Source organism: Gymnoscopelus microlampas, assembly GCF_963454915.1.
Source record: "Gymnoscopelus microlampas genome assembly, chromosome: 19".
In the NCBI taxonomy this organism is placed as follows: Eukaryota; Metazoa; Chordata; class Actinopteri; order Myctophiformes; family Myctophidae; genus Gymnoscopelus; species Gymnoscopelus microlampas.
The window spans coordinates 21975959-22002286 of NC_139956.1; the positions used below are offsets into that span (position 1 = coordinate 21975959).

Genomic DNA, 26328 nt, shown 5'->3' on the forward strand with positions numbered 1-26328 from the left:
ATAGGCTACGTTTTGACTATTTCTTGATTCTCTCAGTGCGTCTTCTAGATCCATCGCTTATCTGTCTTCTTGAACAATGAAGTTAATATCAAATATAATATTCAAAATTACAATACATTATACAGTAGCCTGTAGAAATTCCAGGCAAATCTAACCCTCACAAATTACACGTAAGTGAGCCAAAGTAAATCCAGCAGAACACGTAATCACCCACAATTTTCATATCTCCCCTAATTTGCTCGGTCCTTCCGTAAATGTATGGGCATAATCGAGAGAGGGGCACAGGTGACTACAATTACAGGCGAACTGCATTTCCAGGCCAGTGTGCCGGTTTTATAAATAACACATTTCTAGGCACAAAATGCACTGAAAGGAGGCTCAAAATGTCTAAATCCGTCCCTGAATGCATTGCCAGTTGATAAGAGCTGTCCTAATGTGTGCTCATGGAACTGACGGCATTAGATAAATAAAAACATCCCTCTGACATATCAGGATTTTATAACTATTCACTGAAAAGCTGGCCGGGAAATTTCTAGGCTGTTACCTTGAAAGCTTATTATGCCTATAATTCTAATTTCCAGCTACCGGCATTCTATTTTTATTCTGGGACTTCACTGGAGTAGCTTTGCTTGTTTTGCAGATAAAAAAAACTCCTTATTATCGCTAGCCAGGTTAAAGGCAAGGGGGGATTATGTTTTAACCCATGTGTCTGTGTGTCTGTCTGTGTTTATTTGTGTATTTGTGTTTGTGTAAAATAATTATCAAAAGTATTCAAATTTTCAATAATTGTTCAAAAATAGAAGATGTACAAGCTTGCAGTGCGGCACGAAATGACACACTGTGAGCTTGTAGATCTGCTATTTTTTAATAGCCAATGTATAAATGGATAAAGTGGTTAAAATGATTGTGATGCTGTATTATCACATTTTACTGGGGACTAACTGGAACTCCCCCCCCAAGGACCACACTTTGAGAACCACTGAACTAGTCAATTCAGACCACTGGTTGCAAGTTGCGACTCCTTCCATTGCAAATCGTTCCTTGGTGCGGACCGGGCTTTAAGGACCCCTCACGCTAAAAGCCTACTTTATTTTGATCAGATGACTATAAAGAAATCTGTCACAAGTTTTCAGCTAGCTTTCAAAGCAGGGGGGAAAAAACCTCGGAAACCTATTCTAGCATTCAGAGCAGGGTTCACTTTGACAGCAAATCTTGAATAAAATGCTATGTGAAATGTTTTTGTTTTTGTCTGGTTTTAGACAAAAAGAAAATCCCACGTTTAGTTAGAGTGCAATCTGGGAAGCCATTCGTATTTCAAAAAATCCTTTTGGCCAAGCTAGTTTCAGCGCCCGAATAATAAATCAGGCTTGCACATACCCCTTTATGCTACTTTTCAGCTCTCCAATTCAACTATCCAACGATCGTACAGACAGATTACTTTTCTTTTCCAATTCCCAGATGTAATGTATGTTTAAACTGTGATGTTGTTGAATTTGCACCGTATTGTATTACTCGACGACACTGCAAATGAGTTTAATTACTCAGTGTAATTTCGAGAATAAATACATTTTGAATGAATGAATGAATGAAAGATATCCATAGCAAATTGAACATCTGTCTTGGAAGAATAGTTAAAATGCAACGCATTGTGGTATTAAGGTTCGAAAGTGCCATACAGACACAGATTTAATTGTAATATGAAATATGTCTTTTCTCTCTATCTTAAAATCTAATACAAACAAAACAAAGTTTCATTAAAAAAAAGAAATAACAATATGGCCTTGCTTTTCCTCAAAAGACCCTCTCAGACAACAATCAAAATGAGCATTAGGCCTGCTCTATATGCATTCACCATGAATAAGATATCACGTCTCTCTTTGAAATTTTGCCTTTCATCTTCAAACTGCTTATTTTTGTTTTCTTTCAAACAGTCAGTCTCCTCTCTGTGTGTCAATTAGAATAAAGTCCTCAATTTTCAATCGTGGTGACTGGTAAATCCTGTGTGCGCAATCCATTTAACTACATCCTCCTCTTTGGTCTCTTGTTCTTTAGAGTCACTTTTGTACTTTGAAGCACAGCAGAATGGCTGCAGCGGTACAGAGGGTATGCTGGGATGCAGCTTTATATCGTTGCTGTCGACTAGAAACCTCTTATCTCCATATTCTAACTTTTTGTGTTTGCACTACAGTGTCACACAAAAGCATCAAAAGTAGCAGATGTACACAGCTTGAAACGCGACTTTCGCGACACGTTTTGAGCTTGTAGATCTGCTACTTCTGCAATCTTTTTCATTTGAATCCTGAAAAGTAACAGTTTTGGACAGAGACGATTTGCACTTGTTCCATGATCATCCATGTTATTGGAGGACTGCTGTATCTCTAAGGGTGAATAAGGGGAGAACAAAACAACTTTTGTTCTCTGATTTTTCTCTTTCTCTCCCTACACTCCCTTCTCTGACTCATACACACACATGAACACAAAATACACTGATCAAAGTTGTCTTTCCGCCTCTTTCTCCAGTCATATCTAACATCAAGTATAACTACATTCTTTCAAACGTGCTTTCTTTTTTCTTAGTGGATATTTATTTCAATTTGAGAGAGTGAAACTTTACCAGTGAAAAAATAACTATTCAAATGTTTTACTTAAGTAAAAGTATCAATACTGCAATGTAGAAGTACTCTGTTACAGGTAAAAGTCCGGAATTCTGAATTTACTTGAGTAAAAGTATACAAGTATTGGTATCAAAATGTACTTAAAGTACCAAAAGTAAAAGTAAATGTTTGAAAATAGCAGATCAACAAGCTTATAGGTATAAAATAGGGCTAAATTGGTTAATGTATAAAATAGGGCTAAATTGGTTAATGTATGTTTTATAATGTAATCATTTATATCTGCAAAGTAACTAGTAACAAAAGTTTTCAAATAATTGTAGTGGAGTAAAAGTACAATATTTGCCTCTGAGATGTAGTGTAGTAGAAGAAAAGTAATTTACATTGGAAATACTGCATTAAAGTAAAAGTAGTACCTCAAAATTGTACTTAAGTACAGTACTTTAGTAAATGTACTTAGTTACTTTACACCACTGAACTTTACACTATTATTTCCAGACTTTAAATTTTTTAATTTACCATCTAAGATGAGCAATTCTGTCAGTATAGGTCAGGTATTGTATTTAAGTTCACAAGCTGAAATAACTTTAGCTTGTGTACATGCCTTTGCATGCATTTCAGGATGACTCATCTGAACATATTGGTTGAAGTTGGTTGTGTTTTTCCCGGCGATTTTCACTCCACACGGTTAACCAAAAGGTCATGTTATCTTTAAAGGCATGGTATGTGACTTGTTCCTGTGTTTACATAACAAAACAATAAATATTGTATTTTACCCATCATTTCTGGAGTAGGGTGGTGGTGTTTACCTGCAGAAACACACTGCCCTCTCGCTGTATTTTGGCATTTTCACTGTTTGTTTTGGTTGCCCAAAAACGTGCCTGTCTACCATATTGTACAGTATTTATCTAGTTCTTTTCCAGTACTGTGAACTGAGACGTTTCTCCTTGGTCTCTTAGGTGAAGTTGGGTGCTGTGTTTTCTGTATGATGCACCCACTCACTGTGCTTTTGTGTGTGCGATCAGTACTAAATGTATGCACGCTGCCAAGGAAGTAAACTCCGGAACATTTTCCACACATTGCGAATAATTAATGTCTTTGTGTGAACATTCGTCACATTTCGTGACTTCATAATCCCAGATTCAACTTCCTGACTTCCTCCATATTTGGGCAAGAGTGACGTCAATCGTTATTAGACGATGTCTCGTTTTGTGATGAATGACATCATACACCATGACACAATGGCGATTAGTGTTCTGCGATGAACTAAAATGTGATCTTGTGATGATGACGCATGACAGCTGTAGTTAAAGAAATGGTTCTCAACTAGGGGTGTGCCGATACACTAATTTCACCAAACGATACGATACGATATTTGGCTCACAACTTCGATACGATTTCGATACGATACCCACTTTTTTATTATGAAAATATATGGGGGAGAAAAAAAGCAAATGCAAACAAATAATTCTGTTTTTGCATTATTCAGACGTATGCAAACTTGTAGCTTTTCAGCTACAATAGCCGTTTTGAATCCAAATGGGGCAATAGTTTGACACCTGACACGAAAAAACAACAACATGTTGTCACCCTTTTCACCCTTTTCGGGGCTGTTTGCATGCCTGATTATTATTATTGTAGTTTTTTCAAAATGATTTTTTTTTTCCAAAACGATCATATCGTCACGAAAACGTATCGCGATATATCGTGGGACGATATATCGGCACACCCCTATTCTCAACCTTTTTCATAAGAAGGCCCCCTATTTGATACCATTATTTTCATCACTGGGACCCCACTGTAAAATCCTCAGTGTTAATTTAACTCTGAGAATGAGCAAATGGAACACTCAGAGTTACAGATCCATAAGGGACCCCAGGTGTAGTGTAAGAGAAAGGGGGGGGGGGCTCTAAGACTACAGCAGCTTCGAAAAGTCACGCCTGTGCCAGCAGGTTTCATCACCAAGAAAATCTTCCTGTCTCAAACCTCCCTGCCGACGCCCAGCTTCAAAAATAGCCTATCTCCGAATCAAAGAACATCACAAAGGACGGATAAAGGTTTCACCTGCTCTGTACAGACCTACAAAAAAAAACTAGAATGGGGAAAAAATGTGTATCAGAAATATCATCAGTCAGCTTTACCTTTATTATTTCTCCTCCTGCTCCAAGCCCAAAGAACACGATGCCAAGATAAGAGGACAAATGGGTGAGCTTGTGTTATGTATGTACTGGGAGGCAGGGACTAAGGTAATAACAAAGCTAGGAGTTGGCATGTCCTTTATTCTACCGAGTTCTTATGGCCCCAAATCCCTCAAGTGGGAGAGTCAGTGTCCTCGGATGTCCCCCCCCCCCCCCCGATTCATGCTCCCTCCAATGTGACGTTACTGTATGATCATCGACTTGGATTGCGGGGCAGGCGGGCCAGGTACGGGGATGGGTCCTTTACTCAATAGCAATTTCATCCTTGAACAGCGGGATTGAGCTACGTGACAATGTCAGCGCGTCGTGTGAAGTGGCTCTCGACAAGCTCTCTCTGCTGCTAAACAACCCTGAACCCCTGAACCCTCACCCACGACAGTGCTGTTTAAAGAACAAACACTGTTAGCCGGCCTCCGTTGTGTCTTTGAAGGACACGGTGATGACCATGGTGACACTAATGATGATGATGATGATGATGACGACGACGTTGTTGTTCGAGGCCGTCTTTGCTACTGTAGTCCATTAATGGACCGGCTTCGGAGCACAGAGTTGAGATGACATTAACACGAACGCCGCGTTTGGATACCATCAACCTGTTATGACTCAGACTCATATGTAAGGCTGGTGACCCAGCATGTAGCACACACACACACTTACAATGACACTCATATCACCAAGGCACCAATTCTCAGAGATATACGGTATGCGTATTTGTGCGTGCGTGTGTGTGTGTGTGTGTACTTGTAATTCTATACTTGTGAGGGCCAAATGTCCTCACAACAAGTATAGTGGAATTTGAGAAATACATACAATACATTATGAGGACCATTTTCCTCACCAGGGAAATGGTTGATTTTATGATTAAAAGAGGAAAAGATTGAGGTTAGGGTTAGAGTTAGGCATTTAGAGGTTAGGTTTAGGGGGTAGAGTTGGAGTTATGCCTGATTTATATTTAGTTGCGTGACACAGGCACACAACTAAGTATATTCAGGCTTTAGGGTTAGAGTTAAAAATGGCAAAAGAATGGCAAAAATGGCATTTATAAATTGCCGTCCTAAAATGTATGTGTGTGTGTAAGTGTGTGTGTATGTGTATGTGTATGTGTATGTGTATGTGTGTGTGTGTGTGTGTGTGTGTGTGTGTGTGTGTGTTTGTGTGCGCGCGTGCGTGTGTGTGTGTAATGCATGTATGTACGTGTGTGCGTGTGCGTGTGCGTGTGTGTGTGTGTGTATCCCCAAAAAGACTTCCAAAACAAGAAAAAAGGGAAAAACATGCAACAAAAATACCTTCGTCCCGAGGCTTGTTCATTGAAGATTCATCGTGTTTTTTTGTGAGTGGACCTAGGGTTAAGACAAAAAAGGGGGAAAAAGAGAAAAGAGAAAATTCAAAAAAGATTACTGGCAAAAAACGAAAAAAGAAAAAAAGAAAAGAAGAAGAAAAAAAAAACAAGAATATCAAAAAAAGAAAAGAAGCAAGAGCAAAAAAGAACAAATTAGTAAAGTTCACGTATCTTTCTTATTGTTCAGTTTCTTTCTTTCTTTGTTTTTAAAAAGAGGACAAAAACAAAAGGCATCACAGACACAGATTTATCACAAGAAAAGACACAAGATCAAAGAGAACCCAGGTGAGACGTTCTGGATGCGGTTCCCTGGAAAATGGCTGCTCCTGTTTATTGCTTACAGCGTCTCCCTTTTCTCTCTCTGACACACACACTCACACTCTCACTCTCTCTTCACAGTGGTCCGCTGCGTTTGGCTTTCCAGTTGAAAGGGGGCTGAGGGGGGCAAGGAATGAACCCCTGTGGTTTGAAAAACAGGACATCCCCTTCATCTCCCCCCTCACCCGCTCATGACCAGGGAAAAACCAGGAAAGGCAAAACAGGCAACGAACAGGACACCCTAAAGCCTAGTTCAGAGCAAAGAGTTGTGGCAAGACAAAACCGGAGTTTAAATTAAACGTTGGAACCTTGTGGGGAAAAACAGCGGCGGTCTGAATGAACACCAACGGGAAAACCCCTCGCCCCAAAGAAAAATTGCCATTTGTGCAGTGAAACATGGATGTCAGCTGGTTATTTGTGACATGGACGATGTTATTCCCACCTCTCCTTTTTAAAGGGTTAATGCACAGTGTTAACCAATTAGAGACCTCTTTAGATAAACAGAGAACAGAGTGACACCGTCATTAGTCAGCCACTAGAGCTGAGGAGGACAATGACCCTGTAACGGTAAAGAAAAAAGCATTAAAACACGTAGATAAAATAAGTCAGCTGCAGGTTGTGTGTGTGTGTGTGTGTGTGTGTGTGTGTGTGTGTGTGTGTGTGTGTGTGTGTGTGTGTGTGTGTGTGTGTGTGTGTGTGTGTGTGTGTGTGTGTGTGTGTGTGTGTGTGTGTGTGTGCGCGCGAATATCATTATTTAGTGCTAAACCAGAGAACTATTCCCCAGGCGAGTAAATAATTACAAAGCACAACAGCAGTATGTCAATTTGAAATGACAAGTTAGTGTGATGCTAATTGTGCATTGAGGAGTGCAGGTAAAGGGTGAAGGTAATTTAATCTCCATTTGCCCACTGGCTGTTTTTGGTAAATTAAGGACTGGCAGAGAGAAGGAGAAAGATACAGGGGTGGAAGGGAGCAATAGAGACTGAAAAACGGCAGTGGTATACCAAGCTACCCTTGCCCACATATGTAACAAATGGACATTTGTGTGGATTTGTAAGCTAGTTTTTCCCAAGTTGAAATGTGGCATAGCTCTGTTTACACATTTCTTTATTCCCTTTAATTGTACATGCATTTCGTAGTTTTGATTGTTTTTTTTGACAATTGCTTTGGCAAGGTAAACAAGTGTTTTCTCATATGCTAATGAAGCTCATTTGAATTTAACTGAATTGACATTAACAGGGATGGCGTCACTTTTCTTCTCTTTGTTGTCGCAGCAAGTTTGTTGATGGTGGAGTACAGCGGTGGAGGAAGTACTCAAGATGTGTTACTTACTTTGTAAGTATCAGTATCAATAAAAAAGTGTAAAAATACTCTGTTACAAGTAAAAGGCCCGTATACAAAATTTGACTTGAGTACAAACGTATTGGCTTCAAAATGTTCTTATAAAGTAGAAAAAGGAAAAGCACTTATTATGCATAATGTCCCATTTCAATGTTCTTTCAACATTGAAATGGAGTAGAGGAAGCATAAGGTATTGAAAAATGGAAACACTCAGGTAAAGTAAAAGTACCTCAAAATTGTACTTAAGTACAGTACTTGCGTAAACATACTATCTTGCACTGGAAGTAGGCTCGTCGTCCTGTCCAAAGCAGTGATTAGCAGCGAGGAGGAAATGGCACCCGCAGCTGCGATTGGTTGAATTATGCATGAGGGTCGCCACCTCTCTCTCACACACCCGTCAGTCAGTCACTGTATAGTCGCCATCGAATAGGCTCACAACCAGGAAGCGAGGGGGTTGTAGTGAAATGTTATCCAATTATCTTTGATTTCATTGACACTCCCACTGATTGGGAAGCTTGTAATGTCGTTGCCAGGCGGAAAACTTGTATGTCCAAAACCAAAACCGTTCCTTTTTTTAATTATTATTTCAAAGAAACGTTTTAAAATATTGAAAATAGACGAAAATATCTACAAGCTCACAATGCGTCACGATGCGACCCGTTGTGAGCTTGTAGATCGCCTATTTTCACTACTTTCGTGCAACACTCTCGCATGATGAAGTCGGACATTAATTTACCCAAAAAACATAAAAAGTTGAAATATGGAGATACAAGGTTTCTGCACGACAGCTATACGATAAGCAGGAAGGGAGGGGCTTGAAGTTAAAATGACAGCCAATTAGCTTTGATCAATCAGTCCGTCGTACTTAATGCCTGCCAATTGGTGAGTAGTCTTACTCCCAACAGGCCCATCTCTAGGAAGTGTATCCATATTTACAGAGTTACACAGAAGCACACAAAGGGAAGAAAAACATCCGTAACAGCCACTCAGCTAACATGGCAATTACCTGTAGTTTGTATGTGAGTGGGGGAGACCACAAAAGACTTGTAACAACATCTCTTGTTCAGCGGCTCGTGTTCTTGACCTTTTCGACCCAAATCCTACTGATGATTCATATAAAGTTTGTAAGGGGGATGGATGCTCTTGTTGCTTGGCTGATACAGAAAATACACCTCTTCACTTTAGAAAGTTTCATGAAAATCAGCCCATCCGTTCACAATTTCAATATATGACCTTGACCTTGGAACCTTTGACCGAAAATTAATGATCTCTTCCGGGAGCCAATTAGTAATTCCTACAAAGTTTAATGAAAATCCTCCCATACGTTCTCTATTTTTACTATATCATTGATTGTGACCTTGACCTGAGAAATCTTCGACTCAAAGTGAATCATCTCTTCACAGCCTACTGATAATTCCAACAAAAAAAATGCAAGAAGGTTTAAAAAAAGTTTGCAGATCTATTCTAAAATGATCTTGTTGGCAAACATACACAAACACAAGCAAACATGCAAAACCTTGCTGTGGCAGCAAAAACACTGTACCAATCAGGCATGTCTACAAAGAGACCAGCTGCGACATGCAGAATAGTAGTGCAACAGTTAATCAAATTGATTCATTTAATTGATTATAAAAAATGATTTAGAATCGATAATCAATAATAGATCCCTATTTTGGGCATGTTATTATAGGCAGAAATCTTCCAAAGACCCCCTGGACCCCACCTTGAGAACCAACGGGTTAATCGATGTATTTAAATACAAAAAAGCTTCTCGTTATTTGATTAATCGAAAAAGTAATCGATAGAATAGTCACTAAGAAGATGCAGATGGAAGATCTGGCTCAGACAGTAAACTGTGCATCACACCAGTGGTTCTCAAACCTTTTCATGTCAAGGACCCCCAAAATTATATAGAAATGGTAAATGGTGCATTTATATAGCGCCACACTTTACAAATATTGTACATTTCATTCACACACTCACACACACACACACACACACACACACACACACACACACACACACACACACACACACACACACACACACACACACACACACACACACACACACACACACACACACACACACACACACACACACACACACACACACACACACACACACACACACACACACACACACACACCGATGGCGAAGAAAAGCATGCAAGGCACCAACCTGCTCATCGGGAGCAATTAGGGGTTCAGCATCTTGCTCAAGGACACAGTTCGCTTTAAAAAATATCGGAGTGCCGCGCTATGAGCTTGTAGATCTGCTATTTTTTGAAAAATCGTGAAAATGTGTGCAATACATTATAAAAAATATATTTTTGAAAGTGAAAATGTGTCAAATATTTGCTTCTGAGGGGGTCCCTGGAACTAAATATTTTGAGATGGGGGTCGGCGGCCAAATACATATCATTTTGGGGGTCCTTGACATGAAAAAGTTTGAGCACCACTGATATAGCAACATACGTTTTTCAGAAACCACTTAGGATTTAGAAGACATTTGTAGATGCGTTCCCAGACAAAAAACAAACTTGATTGACACCCTTTCATACAACAACTGTAGCAGAGAGCTACTGTACAGCAGACAGGTGTGTGTGTGTGCAGTGTGTGTATATTGACAGCAGAGAGCGTTGTGAATCACAGACCTCCTACACCAGTGGTTCCCAAGCTTTTTCGTGCAGGGTACCCCCAATTTCATATATATTTGGCCTCGGACCCCCATCTGAAAATGTTTTGTGCCAGGGGACCCCCAAAAGCAAAGATTTGAGTTACACATTTTCGCTTTAAAAATACATATATTCAAAGATTTGCAAAAATGTTCGCACCGAGTGCCCCGCTATGAGTTGTTAACTACTCTAGCTGGGGACCCCTGGTACCCCACCCCACCCCCCCCCCCACCCCTGGGGGTCCCCACTTTGAGACCAATGTCCTACAGTACACGACAGTCAAAGAAGAAACAGGCATGCAGAGCCTGGTGTGTCTATTCTACTGGACTGCTTTGAAAAATGTTAGACCATGGGGATGGGGACAGGGCTGGTTATTCAGTAGTATGCCTAAAAAAAACAAAGAGTGAATGGCTGACAGCTGGAGTTTTGGTTTAACGTGATGAGTCTGTTTGTTGTTGTTGTGTTCCTTAATGAGGTTTTTTTTTTCTCCACACCCTCTCTTGTTCTCCTTCCTTTATCCTCTCCCTCTCTCTCTGAACACATTTCTTTCCCTCTCTTGCATTCTGCTGTGTCTGTATTGCGGGGTGGGGTGGGTTGGGATGGTTGGTGGGGGGTGGGGGAGGGGTCTACCCGACTGCGGTTCACTTTGATGCTGGTTATGTAACGCTTTACTTTAGCTCCACTTCTTGCCAGGGCCACACACACATACACAAACGCACACGTGCAGGAACATACAGGCACACGCTGGCACACACACGCACGCATGCAGGCACACACACACATATGCGAAAATCTTTTTTGGGTGACATTTGTTTTTGTAAATATGCATGCGTGTGCATGTTTGACATCAGGTCATTCTGGTCAACAAAAACTGAAACTAAAACTGGCAATTAAAATCATATTAGTAAGCTAGACTAAAATAACACTGTGTCTGAATTGGGTCTGAAATCCTAATTCTAAATAAAAGAGAAATGCAAATCGTTGCTGCCGGGTAGAAACCTCTTATCTTAATATTTTAACTTTTTGTGTTTTTTGGTAAATGAATGCCCTACTTCATCTTACTACAGCGTCACACAAAAATCTAAAATAGTAGATCTGCAAACGACGTGTTTCGAGCTTGTAGATCTGAAAATGTTGCAATGTTTTTTTTTATCCATAAAAGTAACACCCGACAGAGACAAAATGTTGGTTCTGAAAGTAAAAAAGTAGCAGTCAGCTACCAGTATCTATCATGAAGAAACGATGGCATCTTCAAAGGCAAGTGAGCTGTAAGTGGTCAAAAGAGTCCAGCTCCATATTGACCCATCCCAGAGTGTGTCTGAATAGTGGCACTCTGGAGCCCTGGTGTAAATAATTAGTATACAGCTTTAACACCTTTTTAGCTCAGCCCTTTTTAATTATCATCGTATATCATGTTAATTTCTAAATTGCTAATGGAGCGGAGAGGGAGGGAATTGCTGTGTGTTTGTGAGAGAGAGCCCAGAGTAGCCATACAACCAGTTGAAGAAATTGCAGATTGAGGCTTTAAAGGGGATAGTTCACCCCCAAAATGACTTTTTTCCCTATTGATTAGTCACCCCATGGAGACTTGAATTCATGGATATTTTTTTGTTTTTGTCCTAAGCCAATAATTTGATTACTGGCAGTGGTTCCTGGAGGAAACAAAAAGAGTCTCCTTTGTGTTTCCTACCGGAACCGCTGCCTACCGGTCTGCTGGTCATCAAATTATTGGCTCAGGAATGCAACAAAAACAAAAAAATATCCATAAATTCAAGTCTCCATGGGGTGACTAATCGATAAAAACATTTTTTTTGGGGTGAACTATCCCTTTAACCTTTGCTTTTATGAAATATCCCAGACCATTAGCATTGGAAGATTGAACATGTATTCTATTGCTCGTTTGACTGCTTCAAATACTCTTTAATCTTATACCAATAACCGAAACGTGAGCTTATATAGCCTATTGCTTTCGGTGCATGACATGCTTCCAGAGAAGACATGCTGGCTTCTATGGAATCTAAATGACTGAGAACTTTTAAACCATGGAGCACAATGTTTTTCCAAATAAAGAGAGTATGCTAAACAGTTGTACAACTTACTCAAAAACAGCACAATCAAGTGACAAAAATCCCTCGGTAACATAATTTCTCGTTCGCTCTCTCTCTCTCTCTCTGTCTGTCTCTCTCATTCACTCGCTTTCATTCCCTTTCTCCCACTGTCACAAACTCTCTCACACATAAAACACACATTTCGCACATACACCTCCAGGTGACAGTTGTTGTCACAGAATTCAGAACAGCATACTCTCCGTATTTCACAAAATAACACAAAACATATTGACAACATAGCTGACCGGAGTGACCGCAATCATAGAAACCTTTTCCTTCAGAGTGAGTGGTATATTTTTTTTCCAAATACGAGCATACTACTGTTGTATAACTCATTTGGTAATGTCATTTCACTCTCAATCTCTCGTTTGTTCAGTTTTGCTTTCCTCTCTCTCTCTCTCTGCCTCTCGCCCACACACCTTTACATGACAGCTGTTGGTATAATTTACACACATTCAGAACAATAGCCTACTCATTTGTTTCATGGTGCACTGATGCAAAATAGACAGTCATTTCAGATTTTTGTGTGGCTATTCAAAAATAGCCAACGCTCACGGCGCGTCACAAAGCTGCAAGCTTGTACATCTGCTATGTTTGAACATTTTGGGAAAAATCTTGAAAGTGAATACATTTTCAACACAAATCTTCAGATGGCCTCAGGTCTTATTGGGTAAAAAAAACAATTGGTTCTGGTTCTGCATTAACCTGACAGACAGTGACTGATAACGTAGGCAGCAATACCACAATGGAAAAAAAGCACTTCAGCTTTGTTTGTGTTTCATCCTTTTGACAGATATGCACAAATATGTCGTCGGTGTCAGGTGGAAACCTTGTCTACTGTACGTCCAGAACCGTAACTTTTCAGGAAATGGAAGGAAATAGTGAAAACACCCGATCTACAAGCACACGCCGCGTCGTACTCGCATCGCTAGCTTGTAGATCAGCTATTTATTTAACACTTTCGCTTGACACAAAAAAACATAAAAAGTTGATATATGGAGATACAAGATTTCTGCCCGACAGCAATCATATATATGCATTTTTATTAATAAAAAATGTCAATCAATGAATCACTATTATCAGACTTGGCGTTTGTTGTGGCTCGCACGTTTGAAAATGGCCTTCACTCCAATTAGTGCCACAGTATGTTTCTCACGTCCTCTTGGGGCTACAGTATGCCAACAGTGTTGATTGCAATTGCGACATGGACTGGGATTCAGGGCCTCTATGCCAACATGTGAGGACTTGTTGCATCCAAGGAAAAGCCAGCTGATTTATCCACATTAAGCACTAGCATCCCTATTCTGGGGGCAAACATTTGTCCAAAATATCCGATCTACAAGTTCAAAACAGGATGTGAGATTGTAGATTGGCGAAGAGATTTGGTGGAGAGGGAAACACTAGCGGACCTACTATAGAGCCCTGGGGAACCGCGGTCAACTAGTAGTTATAAGATTTGAGTGGTTCATTGGCATCCAAGAAGGAATTCACACAGACAGGCTGTTTCTGAGATAACCAGGTGATTGTAGCTCTACTGAATGAATAGCGGTAAGCTAACGTTAAACAACAAACTGTAGTGTGTATGCTGTTGTCTGCACATACTGTACCATTATTTTGAAAAGCTAGTTGGTTGACATTATTGAATAACCTATTTCAACTGAAACATGCATCTCTCATTTTCCTTCTCTCTCAGGCCGAGCCTCCTCCGCTGTCCATGGTGCTGAAAAGAATAGTTCCATTCACTCCATAGAGTGAAGTTACCAAGTTACAGATAATTGCTCACTCTCGTTGACTTGCCGCTTTGAGCAGCAGTCGTCAGTCGTTTTCATCGTTTAGGATACATCGAGTTCTTTGAGCAGTCTAGCTTTTGATGGTGCCAAAAGATAAGTAAATCTCTCAAGAACAGATTCTGCTCTACGTTTGAATCTGTCGGTAGCCGTGTTGACAACCCGTGCGCATTGGTTTCAAGTGGGCGTGCTATCAGATCAGGAAGCAGGCCGCGCTTTACCCAATCAAATGTAGTGGGCGGGATTCACGCGTCCGTCGACCCTTCCCCCCTCGAAACTAACCGAAACTAATTTAACAATAGCGTCCGCGGAGCAGACAAAACCACGGAAAGATATTCACATTTTAACTTGCTCTTTCATCATAGAAACAAGTGAGCTTATAACCAAAACGATCCATGTTCTCTGGGAGAAGTGGCGTTAGTGTTCCGTGTAAAAATATTGTTAGTGGGAATGAAAACATAGTCGCACCACGGGAAGTGGAGCGGTGAAGGCAGACCAAAACCCGGTTTCCTTGCGCACGTGTGCTGCGTTTTCTTCTGCCCAGAGCTAACTGAGATAGAACAAACAGCAGAGTCGCTGTTTTTTATTTTCAGTTAGATCTGGGTTCCCATATTGAAAGATAAGTAAATCAAAGTCGCAAAAATAACAAAGCACATAAATAAGCAATGTAGCAGGCCACGCATGGTTGTTTTGTAGCTTTTTGGACACCGGGCAGTGTGAACGCAGCATGAGAGAAAATTGTGCGGCCCAGAGTGATCGTCCGTCTCCCAGTTAACCCATTAAAACCCGGGAAAGCATCTGTGTGAAATTTTTGCGTTCTCCTAAAACATAGGAGATATACGAGCTCACAGCGCGTCACTTTGTGCCACGCTGCAAGCTTGTACATCTGCTATTTTAAAAAAAAATCTTGAATTTTCTTCTCTTCTGGGGGTCCCTGGCACAAAACATGTTCAGATGGGGGTCCACGGCCAAATGTATACCAATTTGGGGGTCCTTGGCGTGAAAAATTTTGAGAACTACTGATTTGGAAGGCATTTGTAGAATCGGCCTCGGGTCTTACTGGGTTAAATGAACACTCTGTATTATTTCCCTGTGCAGGTGGATGCTGAGCAGCTCATTTGGGTGATGTGTGCTAGTCTGCTGTGATGTATGACTGAATGGGACTGTGTCTGACAGCTTGTAAGTGAGCTCCAATGATGAATGATGGACGCTCTTTGTGTGCTCAGAACTCACAGCTGGGAACGGTGTGTGTGTGTGTGTGTGTGTGTGTGTGTGTGTGTGTGTGTGTGTGTGTGTGTGTGTGTGTGTGTGTGTGTGTGTGTGTGTGTGTGTGTGTGTGTGTGTGTCAGAGTGAGAAAGTAAGAGAGAATAGGTCACTGATATGCTAGGATGAATTAGATGCACTACACACGCACAGGCACACGCGCACGCGCACGCGCACGCGCACGCGCACGCACACGCACACGCACACACTCTCTTTGGTTCATACCTCTGAAGCAGATGGCTTCAAAACCTGTCCACGTGCATGTGACCGCGTGTGCATGCATGTGTGAGTAGCTCTTCCTTCTTCCTTTTGCATACAAATGGCACGAGCATCACGGTCGCTGAATCTGAACCTTTGACCACAATTTCTTCTCACCGACGTGTCTCCCATATCGTCTCTGTCGGGTGGAAACCTCATATGTCCAAAACTGTTACTTTTCAGGATTTCGAATTTAAAAAAATAGCGAAAGTAGCAGATCTACAAGCTTGAAACACATCTCTTATAAATCTGCTACTTTTGATGCTTCTGTGTGACGCTGTAGTGCAGGGGTTTTCAACTGATTTTGACCCAGGGACCACCATCCTGACTAAGAGCAACCTGGGGACCACCACTATTGTGCGTGGTGGGTCCCCCCCCACCCCACACAAGTGTGGGGGGGGGGGGTTCATGCACCACAGGGAGCTGGAGAAAATTGAGCTATAATATCAATATAATATCTAATAAAATACAGTGATTTTGTTTGAATATGATGGAATATGATTAAGGATTACTGTGATTATGGTAAGCTCACATTTCATATCACACATACAATACAGTAAGAACTTTTAAAGTTTAAAAAAAAAAAGGCTTTAAATGCATGGCCAGGGACGACCTGCAAACCACCGGTTGAAAACCCCTGCTGTAGTGTGATCAAGAAGGGCGTTAATTTACGAAAAAACACAAAAAGTTAGAATATGGATATAAGAGGTTTCTGCCCGACAGCAACGATATGGTGTGACCCTTGAAAATAGAGAAATGGAAGAACTGTCCCTCTCATGATTTAAACCAGTGGTCCTCAAAGTGGGGTGCGGGGACCCACCAGGGGTCCTTGAAGGGGTTTCAGGGGGTCCCCCACTGAACTTATTTTTTTTTACCACTGTTTATGTTTCAGCTATTCAAAAATATCTAATAACTCACAAATGCGTCACATCTGCTACATCTGCACACATATCTTCTCTTATTTGTTAGATAGGGGTCCAAATGTTTGAGAACCACTGAGAACCCATTCAATCCGGGAACGCATCTGTGTCACTTTAGATTTCTTTGGCTATTAAAAAATAGCAGATATACAAGCTCATACATAGCGTGGCACAGAGTACCGCGCTATGTATGAGCTTGTATATCTACATATATACATTTTTAACTCAAAGTTTTGCTTCTGGGGGTCCCTGGAACAAAATATTGTGAGATGGGGGGTTCCAGACAAATACATGTCATTTTGGGGGCCCTTGACATGAAAAAGTTTGAGAACCACTGATATTATAGCAACACAAGTTTAAACTGTTAGGATTTAGAAGACATCTGTAGAATCCCCAGAAGCAAAGATTTGAGTAAAACATTTTCACTTTAAAAATATTTAAATTTGCACACATTTTCATGATTTTTCATGAGCTTGTATATCTGCTATTTTTGAATAGCCAAAGTATAAGATAATAGTTAAAGAGGTTTAAAATCTAAAATGACAGATGCTTTCCCAATCTTAATGGTTTTAAGCAGCATCATTACAACCACTCCAGCATTTCTGTTATAGTCGCTGGATTTCACTTTCATCTCAGTGATGAAGCCAAGGACAAACCGGTTCTCTCTGCCTTGGACAAACATGAAAGGAGCCTCTGCTGTTTGGTGTCATAATGTGTAAAGTCAGCTCAGTAATCAGCACACTAATGTGGCTCACTAATGCTACACCAGAGTCTGCATTTTATGCTCACAAGATAAGTGTACTTAGTTGTCTTGTTTTGCACCTTAAAAGGGTAAACTGTTCCTAGCTAAACTCTTGTATATAGACGGTATCGTGGTGTTGTTTATACACTGTGGCAAGCTACTGATAAATGCTGATGCTGTATATAAGATGCCCCTCATATACATTGTACATACACTGATCTGTTTTTATTATCCTATTAGTATAAAACAATTGAATTCATTTTTTTCCCCCTCTTGTTTTTCTTTTTCTCTTTATGCCGCTATATTGTTTGAGGGAAGCCGAACAAAAATGTTTTTTTTCCTCTTATATATCTGTGCACAAGATGTAACAACCTTGAAAGTAGAGATTTGAAGGCTGTTTAAGATTTCTGACTCAAGCAAAATCGATGTGTAAACATGTCGTTCGGCAGATAAATAGCTGAATAACTGAAACCCTTGGATGAGTCCACTTGTGAGTTTACGGATGGGTGAGGCGTTAGAGCAGTGCTTTTTAAAGTGGGGGACACGCCCTCCAGGGGGCACCGGGGGGGTCTGGGGGCAGGGGAGGGGGAGGGGGGCAATTGGAAATATATAAATTATGGGAGTCATGGGATGTTTATACAAAATGTGTGTCACTATCTGTTTAGGACAAATTCAACTAACAGGAAACCTCTGTCCGTCAGTTTGTCAATTGATCTGAACTTGCACCCGGGCATTGACCATTAGCATATGCCGACAGTGAGGAAGCCCGTTTTTCACTTTCCTAAAATGTAAGCTGTTTATTAGCGTTTCTGTGAAACACTGAAGATTCAGAGTTCGGGCTATCTTGTCATGGTTACAGCCCTGCAGTCTATGGGATCTCTAGCCACTACACACACACACAGCCACACAGACAACGACATAATACACAGGCGCTGCAAACTTATAAAGGACTTTCATTTTCATAGAACGTGTGTAATCCACACACGTTCCATGAGCGGGAGGGCGCTTTGGATATTTTAAACACATTAATCATGCCCGTTTTCACGTCCACGTAAATGAGCCAGAGTTAGCCAGCTAATTTTCATCTGTAATCCCTGAGCAGGCTGTTAAAAAGTGGTGATTAAACTATCCATACAAAAACAGACATATCAATACAATACAAGACAAGTAGACATGGTACAGGAGACAGAACAGTTACAGTAAAGTAAGAGAAATGACACCAGTGACCCAGAGTCCATAGCACTAGCACGCAGACTGACACGTGCAATGTTCGAATCCAGGTTGTGTTATTTGCACACATACATGTAGCTTAGCTGAAACAGCGTAAACATCAACGTCTAATGGTGGGTGGGTGGTAACGATTCCACGTCGGGTCGTAAATGACTGGGTTGTCACTGTCACACACAGACGCGTTGCTAGGTCTCTACTAGGTTGGGGCTCAGCCCCCCAGGCAATGGATTTGGGCGGATTTGGGTACTTTTCCCCCCGTTTTTTGTTACTTTATTTCGGTTTTAGGGTTAAGGGTAGGGTTAGGTTAGGGTTATAGATATATAATTAAAAAAAAATAAAACACTTTTTTATTTTTATTGATGGCTTTGGATAAAACATTGGTGGCTATAGCCACCGAAGCCCCCGCGTAACGACGCCCCTGGTCACACACCACACCACACGCCAACAGGATTAAATCATTCTCCAAAACTTAAACTACTGGTATGCATACGAACCGCATAGCCCAAAAGTCTGCATATAGTTTGGCTGCACACATCGCCACGTATGGACTAGTTAACCCAAGACTATAGAAGCGTTACACACTGATTCTGTTTCTCAAAGTGACCTTCAGGCATTCTCACACTGGATGTAAAGCATTAATTAGTTCTACAAGCGCACTGCTTTGATGTGCACATCAGTCGGCACATCAATGCGCCGACTTGCGGCGCTATAAGGTCTAGTGACAACGGAACTGCTGTTCCACCACAGTTGTGACGTTAACTTGTTTGATTACATGCATCAAATAGGCTGTCCAATGTTGCTGACCATCACAAAGTCTAAACTATATTAACGTCATTACATCAAAACGCCTCTGTAGGATTCTACATACAAACATGTTAAAGGTAGGGTAAGTGATATTATTTTTGGTTAAAATAAGTGTTAAACCGTATTCTGATAGCACTAGAATGTTTGTTCAGTAAAAGGAGTCTCCCTATCTCTCCGGCAGAAAAAGCATTTTCAGGTCGGGATACATATTTTATCCAATCAGGAGAGAGAACTCGCACAGGATACAGCTTAAACAAGTAAAATTGAAAGTGATGACATAAAGAAATGAGCCGACACATTTTGAACTGGAACACTATAACATGTAAGCTGATAAATGGGTAGTCTTTCCTGATTGGCTGATGATTGGTCACCCACCTGAATTTTTCCTTAAAGTGCTGGAGAGACTAGGAGACCTCTGTTACTGGCTGAGCATGTTTACTATCACAATATAGTGCTTTAACCTTTTAACAAAAAACATGTTTAACCAAAAAATATCACTTACCCTACCTTTAATTTTCAAATTTGTTTGTAATGCTTCCCTTGTCTTTTAAAATAAACACAAGGCTTTGATCTGAACCCTTAGCTGATATATCTGAGATATAACAGAGACAACCCAGATGCACAGGTGAATGTTTAGCTCTGCTTCACTGGCTGGCTGTAATGAGAGGCTCGCTTCACTGCGTTCTAGTAGGATACTGCAGTGGTTCTCAAAGTGGGGTTAGGGGACCAGCAGGGGTCCTCCAGGGGGTTCCTGGGGGGGCCCAGCTAAATGTGTTAATATACTATACAGTAGCATCAGAATCAGTTTAACCACTTTAACCCTATATACATACATTGGATATTTGAAAATAGCACATCTACAAGCACACAATGTTGTGAGCTTGTAGATGTGCTTTTTTCCCCAAAATCTTGAATTTGAATTTTTTGAAAAAATGTTTTCCTTGTATGGGGGGCCCTGGCCAAAAATCTTTTCAGATGGGGGTCCGCAGCCAAATACATATTCATTGGGGGGGGGGGGGGGGGGGGTTGATATGATATGAAAAAGTTTGAGAACCACTGGGTTACCATCACCTGCTCTACTTACAGTATAGCACACAGTATGATACTGTTGCCGTGTCCAAGGCTTGTGATATGCACTGCAATCTAATATACAGTATACACTGTATTCAATTCAAATTTCATTCATAAAGTGCTGGCAATAGGAGATCTACAATCTCACAGCGAGTTGCGAGCTTGTAGTTCAGCCATTTTCTCTATTTATATTTTTGCAATAGACTGACTATACAGTATGTGTGGGAATATTTATGGCTATTTGGGGGTTCTTGGCAAGGAAAAATATGGGAACCGCTGCATTAATGCGAGTCATCTGACTAGTGCAACGGCGTGGTCTGAGCTGTTCATTGTTGGCATACTGTTACGGAACTATTTACTCTCGCATTCAGGCTCTAAATGACATGGATCGACTAAACAATTGTCTGTGCAGCTGAGATAAGAAGGAGTATTTGGTAAACATACCACAGTGTGGACTGTCTGGGCCTTTGATGATCTCTCGGCCCGCCCCCCTGTTAGGTGAACACACTAGCTCTGTCTAGTATTGACAGAGATTTCCGATGAGCTTACAGCTTATCATACGGCAAGAGAAAGGCCTGCAGACCTGGGCAACAGGCAGATATATACGGCCCAGACAGTTTTGAGTTATCAGAAAAATAGCTTCAAATAAAAAATGTTTATTCATTCCACATTTACAATGGATAGTTTAAAAGTTTGTTAACAATATGCGGGAACCTTTCTAGGTGCAGATATTGGTGATTCAACATCAGTCTCATTTACTTTCGTTGTCAAAGCACTGTGTCAGAATCACAATCAACTTTACTGCCACACCACAGGATTACAGCTGAGAGCCACCAATAGTTCAGAAGCCATGGTGTTATCCTAGCCATGGCTTATGATACTCTGGTATCGCTTGCCTGGCCGTGGTCACAGCAGAGGTGTGAACAGTTTGTGGCTGGGGTGATGAATGTCCTTGATGATCCACTCAGCCTTGGCTATATAACTGTATATATATATATATACAGTGGTTGTACCTTCAGAGTGGCACCCCTCTGGCGCCTCTCTGGTACCACCTACTTTTGCGGTACCGCTTTTTTCTCTGTGGTGCCACTAGATGGCGGTAGAGAGCAACTAATGCCCAGACACAGGCATGTTGTGTCTATTTGAGACAGGGCTGCTTCCAGTCAACAGAGGCTGCAATTGAAGCTGAACTTGTTGAGAAGTGAAACAAATAATTGTATGGGTTATATTATCAAGAAGTATTTTGGTAAATTGCACTCAGTGGGCTTTGAAAGTAGCAATTATTTCTTTAAACACAACTGTGTTTCATGGTGGAAGAAGTGCACAGACATTTTACTTAAGTAAAAGTAGCAATACCACAATATAAAAATACTCTATTTTATATGTACTTATTTTTAAATATACTTACCAAAAGCTAATGTTCTACAATGTTTGAAAGTAGCCGATCTAGCTTGTAGATCGGCTATTTTCAAATGGCTGTGGTATAACATAGGGCTAAAGTGGTTAATAGGTATGTTTTATTATATAACAATTTATATCTGCAGAGTAACTAAAGTTTTCAAATAATTGTAGTAGTGGAGTAAAAGTACACTATTTGCCTTTGCAGGCGTTGTGGAGTAGTAAGTGAAAGGGCACTAATACTCCAGTACAGTAAAAAGAAAACACTTCATCATTTTCCCCAAGATTCTATGGAACCCAAGCTGGATTCGTACCCCGTCCTCTCACCTTTCAGACACATCTGACTAACCGCTATGCTATCAGTTCAGTTGACAAAATGGCTGTATGTGATGAGAAGACACTACACACAGAATGGGGCATCTAACTTCCAGCTGAACCAGTGCTATGTTACTTGAGTAAAAGTACAAAGGTATTGGCATCAAAATATACTTAAAGTACCAAAAGCTAATGTTCTACAATGTTTGAAAGTAGCCGATCTAGCTTGTAGATCGGCTATTTTCAAATGGCTGTGGTATAACATAGGGCTAAAGTGGTTAATATGTATGTTTTATTATATAACAATTTATATCTGCAGAGTAACTAAAGTTTTCAAATAATTGTAGTAGTGGAGTAAAAGTACACTATTTGCCTTTGCAGGCGTTGTGGAGTAGTAAGTGAAAGTGCACTAATACTCCAGTACAGTAAAAAGAAAACACTTCATAATTTTCCCCAAGATTCTATGGAACCCAAGCGGGATTCGTACCCCGTCCTCTCACCTTTCAGACACATCTGACTAACCGCTATGCTATCAGTTCAGTTGACAAAATGGCTGTATGTGATGAGAAGACACTACACACAGAATGGGGCATCTAACTTCCAGCTGAACTAAAAAACAACAACAACATCAATGACAAAAAAAAATGAAGATTAACCATCCAATTCATACTTGATCATTTTCCCCTTTGTTTTAATGTTGTTCGAGCAAACAGATGTTTAAAATCATCTTCTTCTGTTGGCCTCTTCCTGTGAGTTCAAATTAAATAACTTCTGTAACTGTTTTGGCAACCTTTGTTGCCTGCTTTGTACACGACTAATAATGTTCGTAGCTCAATTAAATCCATTATTTTCAACAAACCTGATAAAATAAAAAGTCTGTTAGTATGTGCTCTGAAATCCTCTTTGTAAATAATTCCAGACATTTGAGGTAAGGGGGGAGGGGATCTTGTAGTGAATTGATCTAATGTACTAAGCCAAAACAGGTTATGCTAATGCACAGGCTGTCTGATCTCACAAGAACATGGGCTTCACAGTGAAACACATCACAGCAAATGAATACAGTACAGTATTGTCCTGCTTTAAGACATTTTATTCAAGAGGCACTGCATAAAAAAGTGTCATACAATACACAAGTAAGTACAGTGGCATAAAAAAACATCATACTGTATTAATTGCAGTCAGTCAATGTCACCTTGCAAAACGCAATGAAAAAAATATATAGGTATATATATTTAGGTCTTTGTCAACCATGTTGGGATACTCTCTGCTCTATTGCATGCTTTCTGTCGTTCAGCTGTGTCTCTCTGTGAAGCAATGCTCTCTGTCTCTGCACTAGCTCAAGCCCCCCCTCTCTCTCTGTCTCCAGTAGCCTACTAACTGGGCATCAACTGCCTTTTTCAGGTCAACCCTAAATGCATCTAATTCTCTCTGGTGGGATGTTAGTAAGTCGTCTGATGTATCTTTCTGATGCTTCTCTCCAGTGGAAGAACAGGGTTCGATTCCTACTTGGGGCACCATGATACAGATTACATTACACAACTGTTGTTTCTGATGTGTTTGGTTTGTCTAATATTCTAAAATAATATATCAAAATAGCACTAGCTTGAGCTAGTGCAGAGACAGAGAGCATTGCTTCACAGAGAGACACAGCTGAACGACAGAAAGCATGCAATAGAGCAGAGAGTATCCCAACATGGTTGACAAAGACCTAAATATATATGCCTATATATTTTTTTCATTGCGTTTTGCAAGGTGACATTGACTGACTGCAATTAATACAGTATGATGTTTTTTTATGCCACTGTACTTACTTGTGTATTGTATGACACTTTTTTATGCAGTGCCTCTTGAATAAAATGTCTTAAAGCAGGACAATACTGTACTGTATTCATTTGCTGTGATGTGTTTCACTGTGAAGCCCATGTTCTTGTGAGATCAGACAGCCTGTGCATTAGCATAACCTGTTTTGGCTTGGTACATTAGATCAATTCACTACAAGATCCCCTCCCCCCTTACCTCAAATGTCTGGAATTATTTACAAAGAGGATTTCAGAGCACATACTAACAGACTTTTTATTTTATCAGGTTTGTTGAAAATAATGGATTTAATTGAGCTACGAACATTATTAGTCGTGTACAAAGCAGGCAACAAAGGTTGCCAAAACAGTTACAGAAGTTATTTAATTTGAACTCACAGGAAGAGGCCAACAGAAGAAGATGATTTTAAACATCTGTTTGCTCGAACAACATTAAAACAAAGGGGAAAAATGATCAAGTATGAATTGGATGGTTAATCTTCATTTTTTTTGGTCATTGATGTTGTTGTTGTTTTTTAGTTCAGCTGGAAGTTAGATGCCCCATTCTGTGTGTAGTGTCTTCTCATCACATACAGCCATTTTGTCAACTGAACTGATAGCATAGCGGTTAGTCAGATGTGTCTGAAAGGTGAGAGGACGGGGTACGAATCCCGCTTGGGTTCCATAGAATCTTGGGGAAAATGATGAAGTGTTTTCTTTTTACTGTACTGGAGTATTAGTGCACTTTCACTTACTACTCCACAACGCCTGCAAAGGCAAATAGTGTACTTTTACTCCACTACTACAATTATTTGAAAACTTTAGTTACTCTGCAGATATAAATTGTTATATAATAAAACATACATATTAACCACTTTAGCCCTATGTTATACCACAGCCATTTGAAAATAGCCGATCTACAAGCTAGATCGGCTACTTTCAAACATTGTAGAACATTAGCTTTTGGTAAGTATATTTAAAAATAAGTAAATATAAAATAGAGTATTTTTATATTGTGGTATTGCTACTTTTACTTAAGTAAAATGTCTGTGCACTTCTTCCACCATGAAACACAGTTGTGTTTAAAGAAATAATTGCTACTTTCAATTCATCCTAAGGACTCATTCCCTTATTTTCTATGTTTACAAAAAATAAAAATAACATTAACTTTAAATGCATTCACCCTTCCCCTGTTGCTAATACTGTACTGTAGAGCTCATGAACTCACATGTGCCACATGGTGGCCGTTCAGCCACACTACACCTTAAAAAAAGGTGTCAAATGCGGCACCACCAAGTAGTAGTGGCACCTCTGTGGCACCACAGAGGCACTCAGATGGTATTACTGCCATTCTCAAGTGCTAACCACTGTATATATATATATATGCTAACTGTTGTGTTATAATATACGGTATAAGTGCAATATAGATCGATGGGCAACTGACGGTCCTTGGTTACCGGTTTTAGCATTACACTCTCCCGCTTAGGAGCTTAATATGGTTATGACGGTCTGAGTGGTGAAACTGGGTCACATATCTGCCTGCTCCAAGTCTGCAGTAGTCTCCAAATCTCCAATAGCATGCACTGGTTCTCAAACTTTTCAATTTCAAGGATGACACATACACTCTGAGAGTGTACAAATGGTTCCATTTGTACACTCTCAGAGTTACAGACCTGCAAAGGTTCATTTTGGAACCCCCTCAAGCTGCCCTGAGGGTCCCTGGACCCCACTTTGAGAACCACTGCCTATAGTAGGCCTATAATAGACACTGTCTAGGTATTCGAAAGGTTTGTTCCATTCACCTACTGTACATGGTTTATTGATTATATTATATAACTGTTTTCAAAATAAAAATGCAGTCAAACGATCAGAATTGTTCTTGAGTGAGAGTGAGCTGTCCATTATGTCTTTGTATTTCCTTATTTTCTTTAGGGAGACGGTAACAGAGATGTCTTCATGAAATATAGCTCAGCCATGTTGGCTCAGAGTCTTGGCTCGCAGCAATCGTACTTAATATTCTTGTCCAGGGGAGTATATAATACGTATACATTATATGCGTAATATACAGTAAAGCCTGAATTAAGTATGAGAGACTATAAATATATCAGAGGTATTTGATAGTTTCTGAATATGTAAGATGGTGGTGTGCA

General features: G+C 40.3%; 1 protein-coding gene across 3 annotated transcripts in view; it reads right to left on the reverse strand.

Moving 5' to 3' along the window:
• The window catches only part of nlgn2a (neuroligin 2a), a gene marked incomplete at both ends in the record, with an annotated part of 159178 nt that overhangs the window by 114504 nt on the left and 18346 nt on the right, over positions 1 to 26328 (reverse strand). The window contains one exon of one of the 3 annotated variants that reach the window (XM_084043416.1): positions 6097 to 6150. The exons of the other annotated variants lie outside the window; for them this stretch is intronic. Coding sequence (XP_083899542.1) covers positions 6097 to 6150 — 54 coding nt within the window. The remainder of the gene's footprint in view (positions 1 to 6096; positions 6151 to 26328) is intronic. 3 annotated transcript variants of the gene reach the window in all.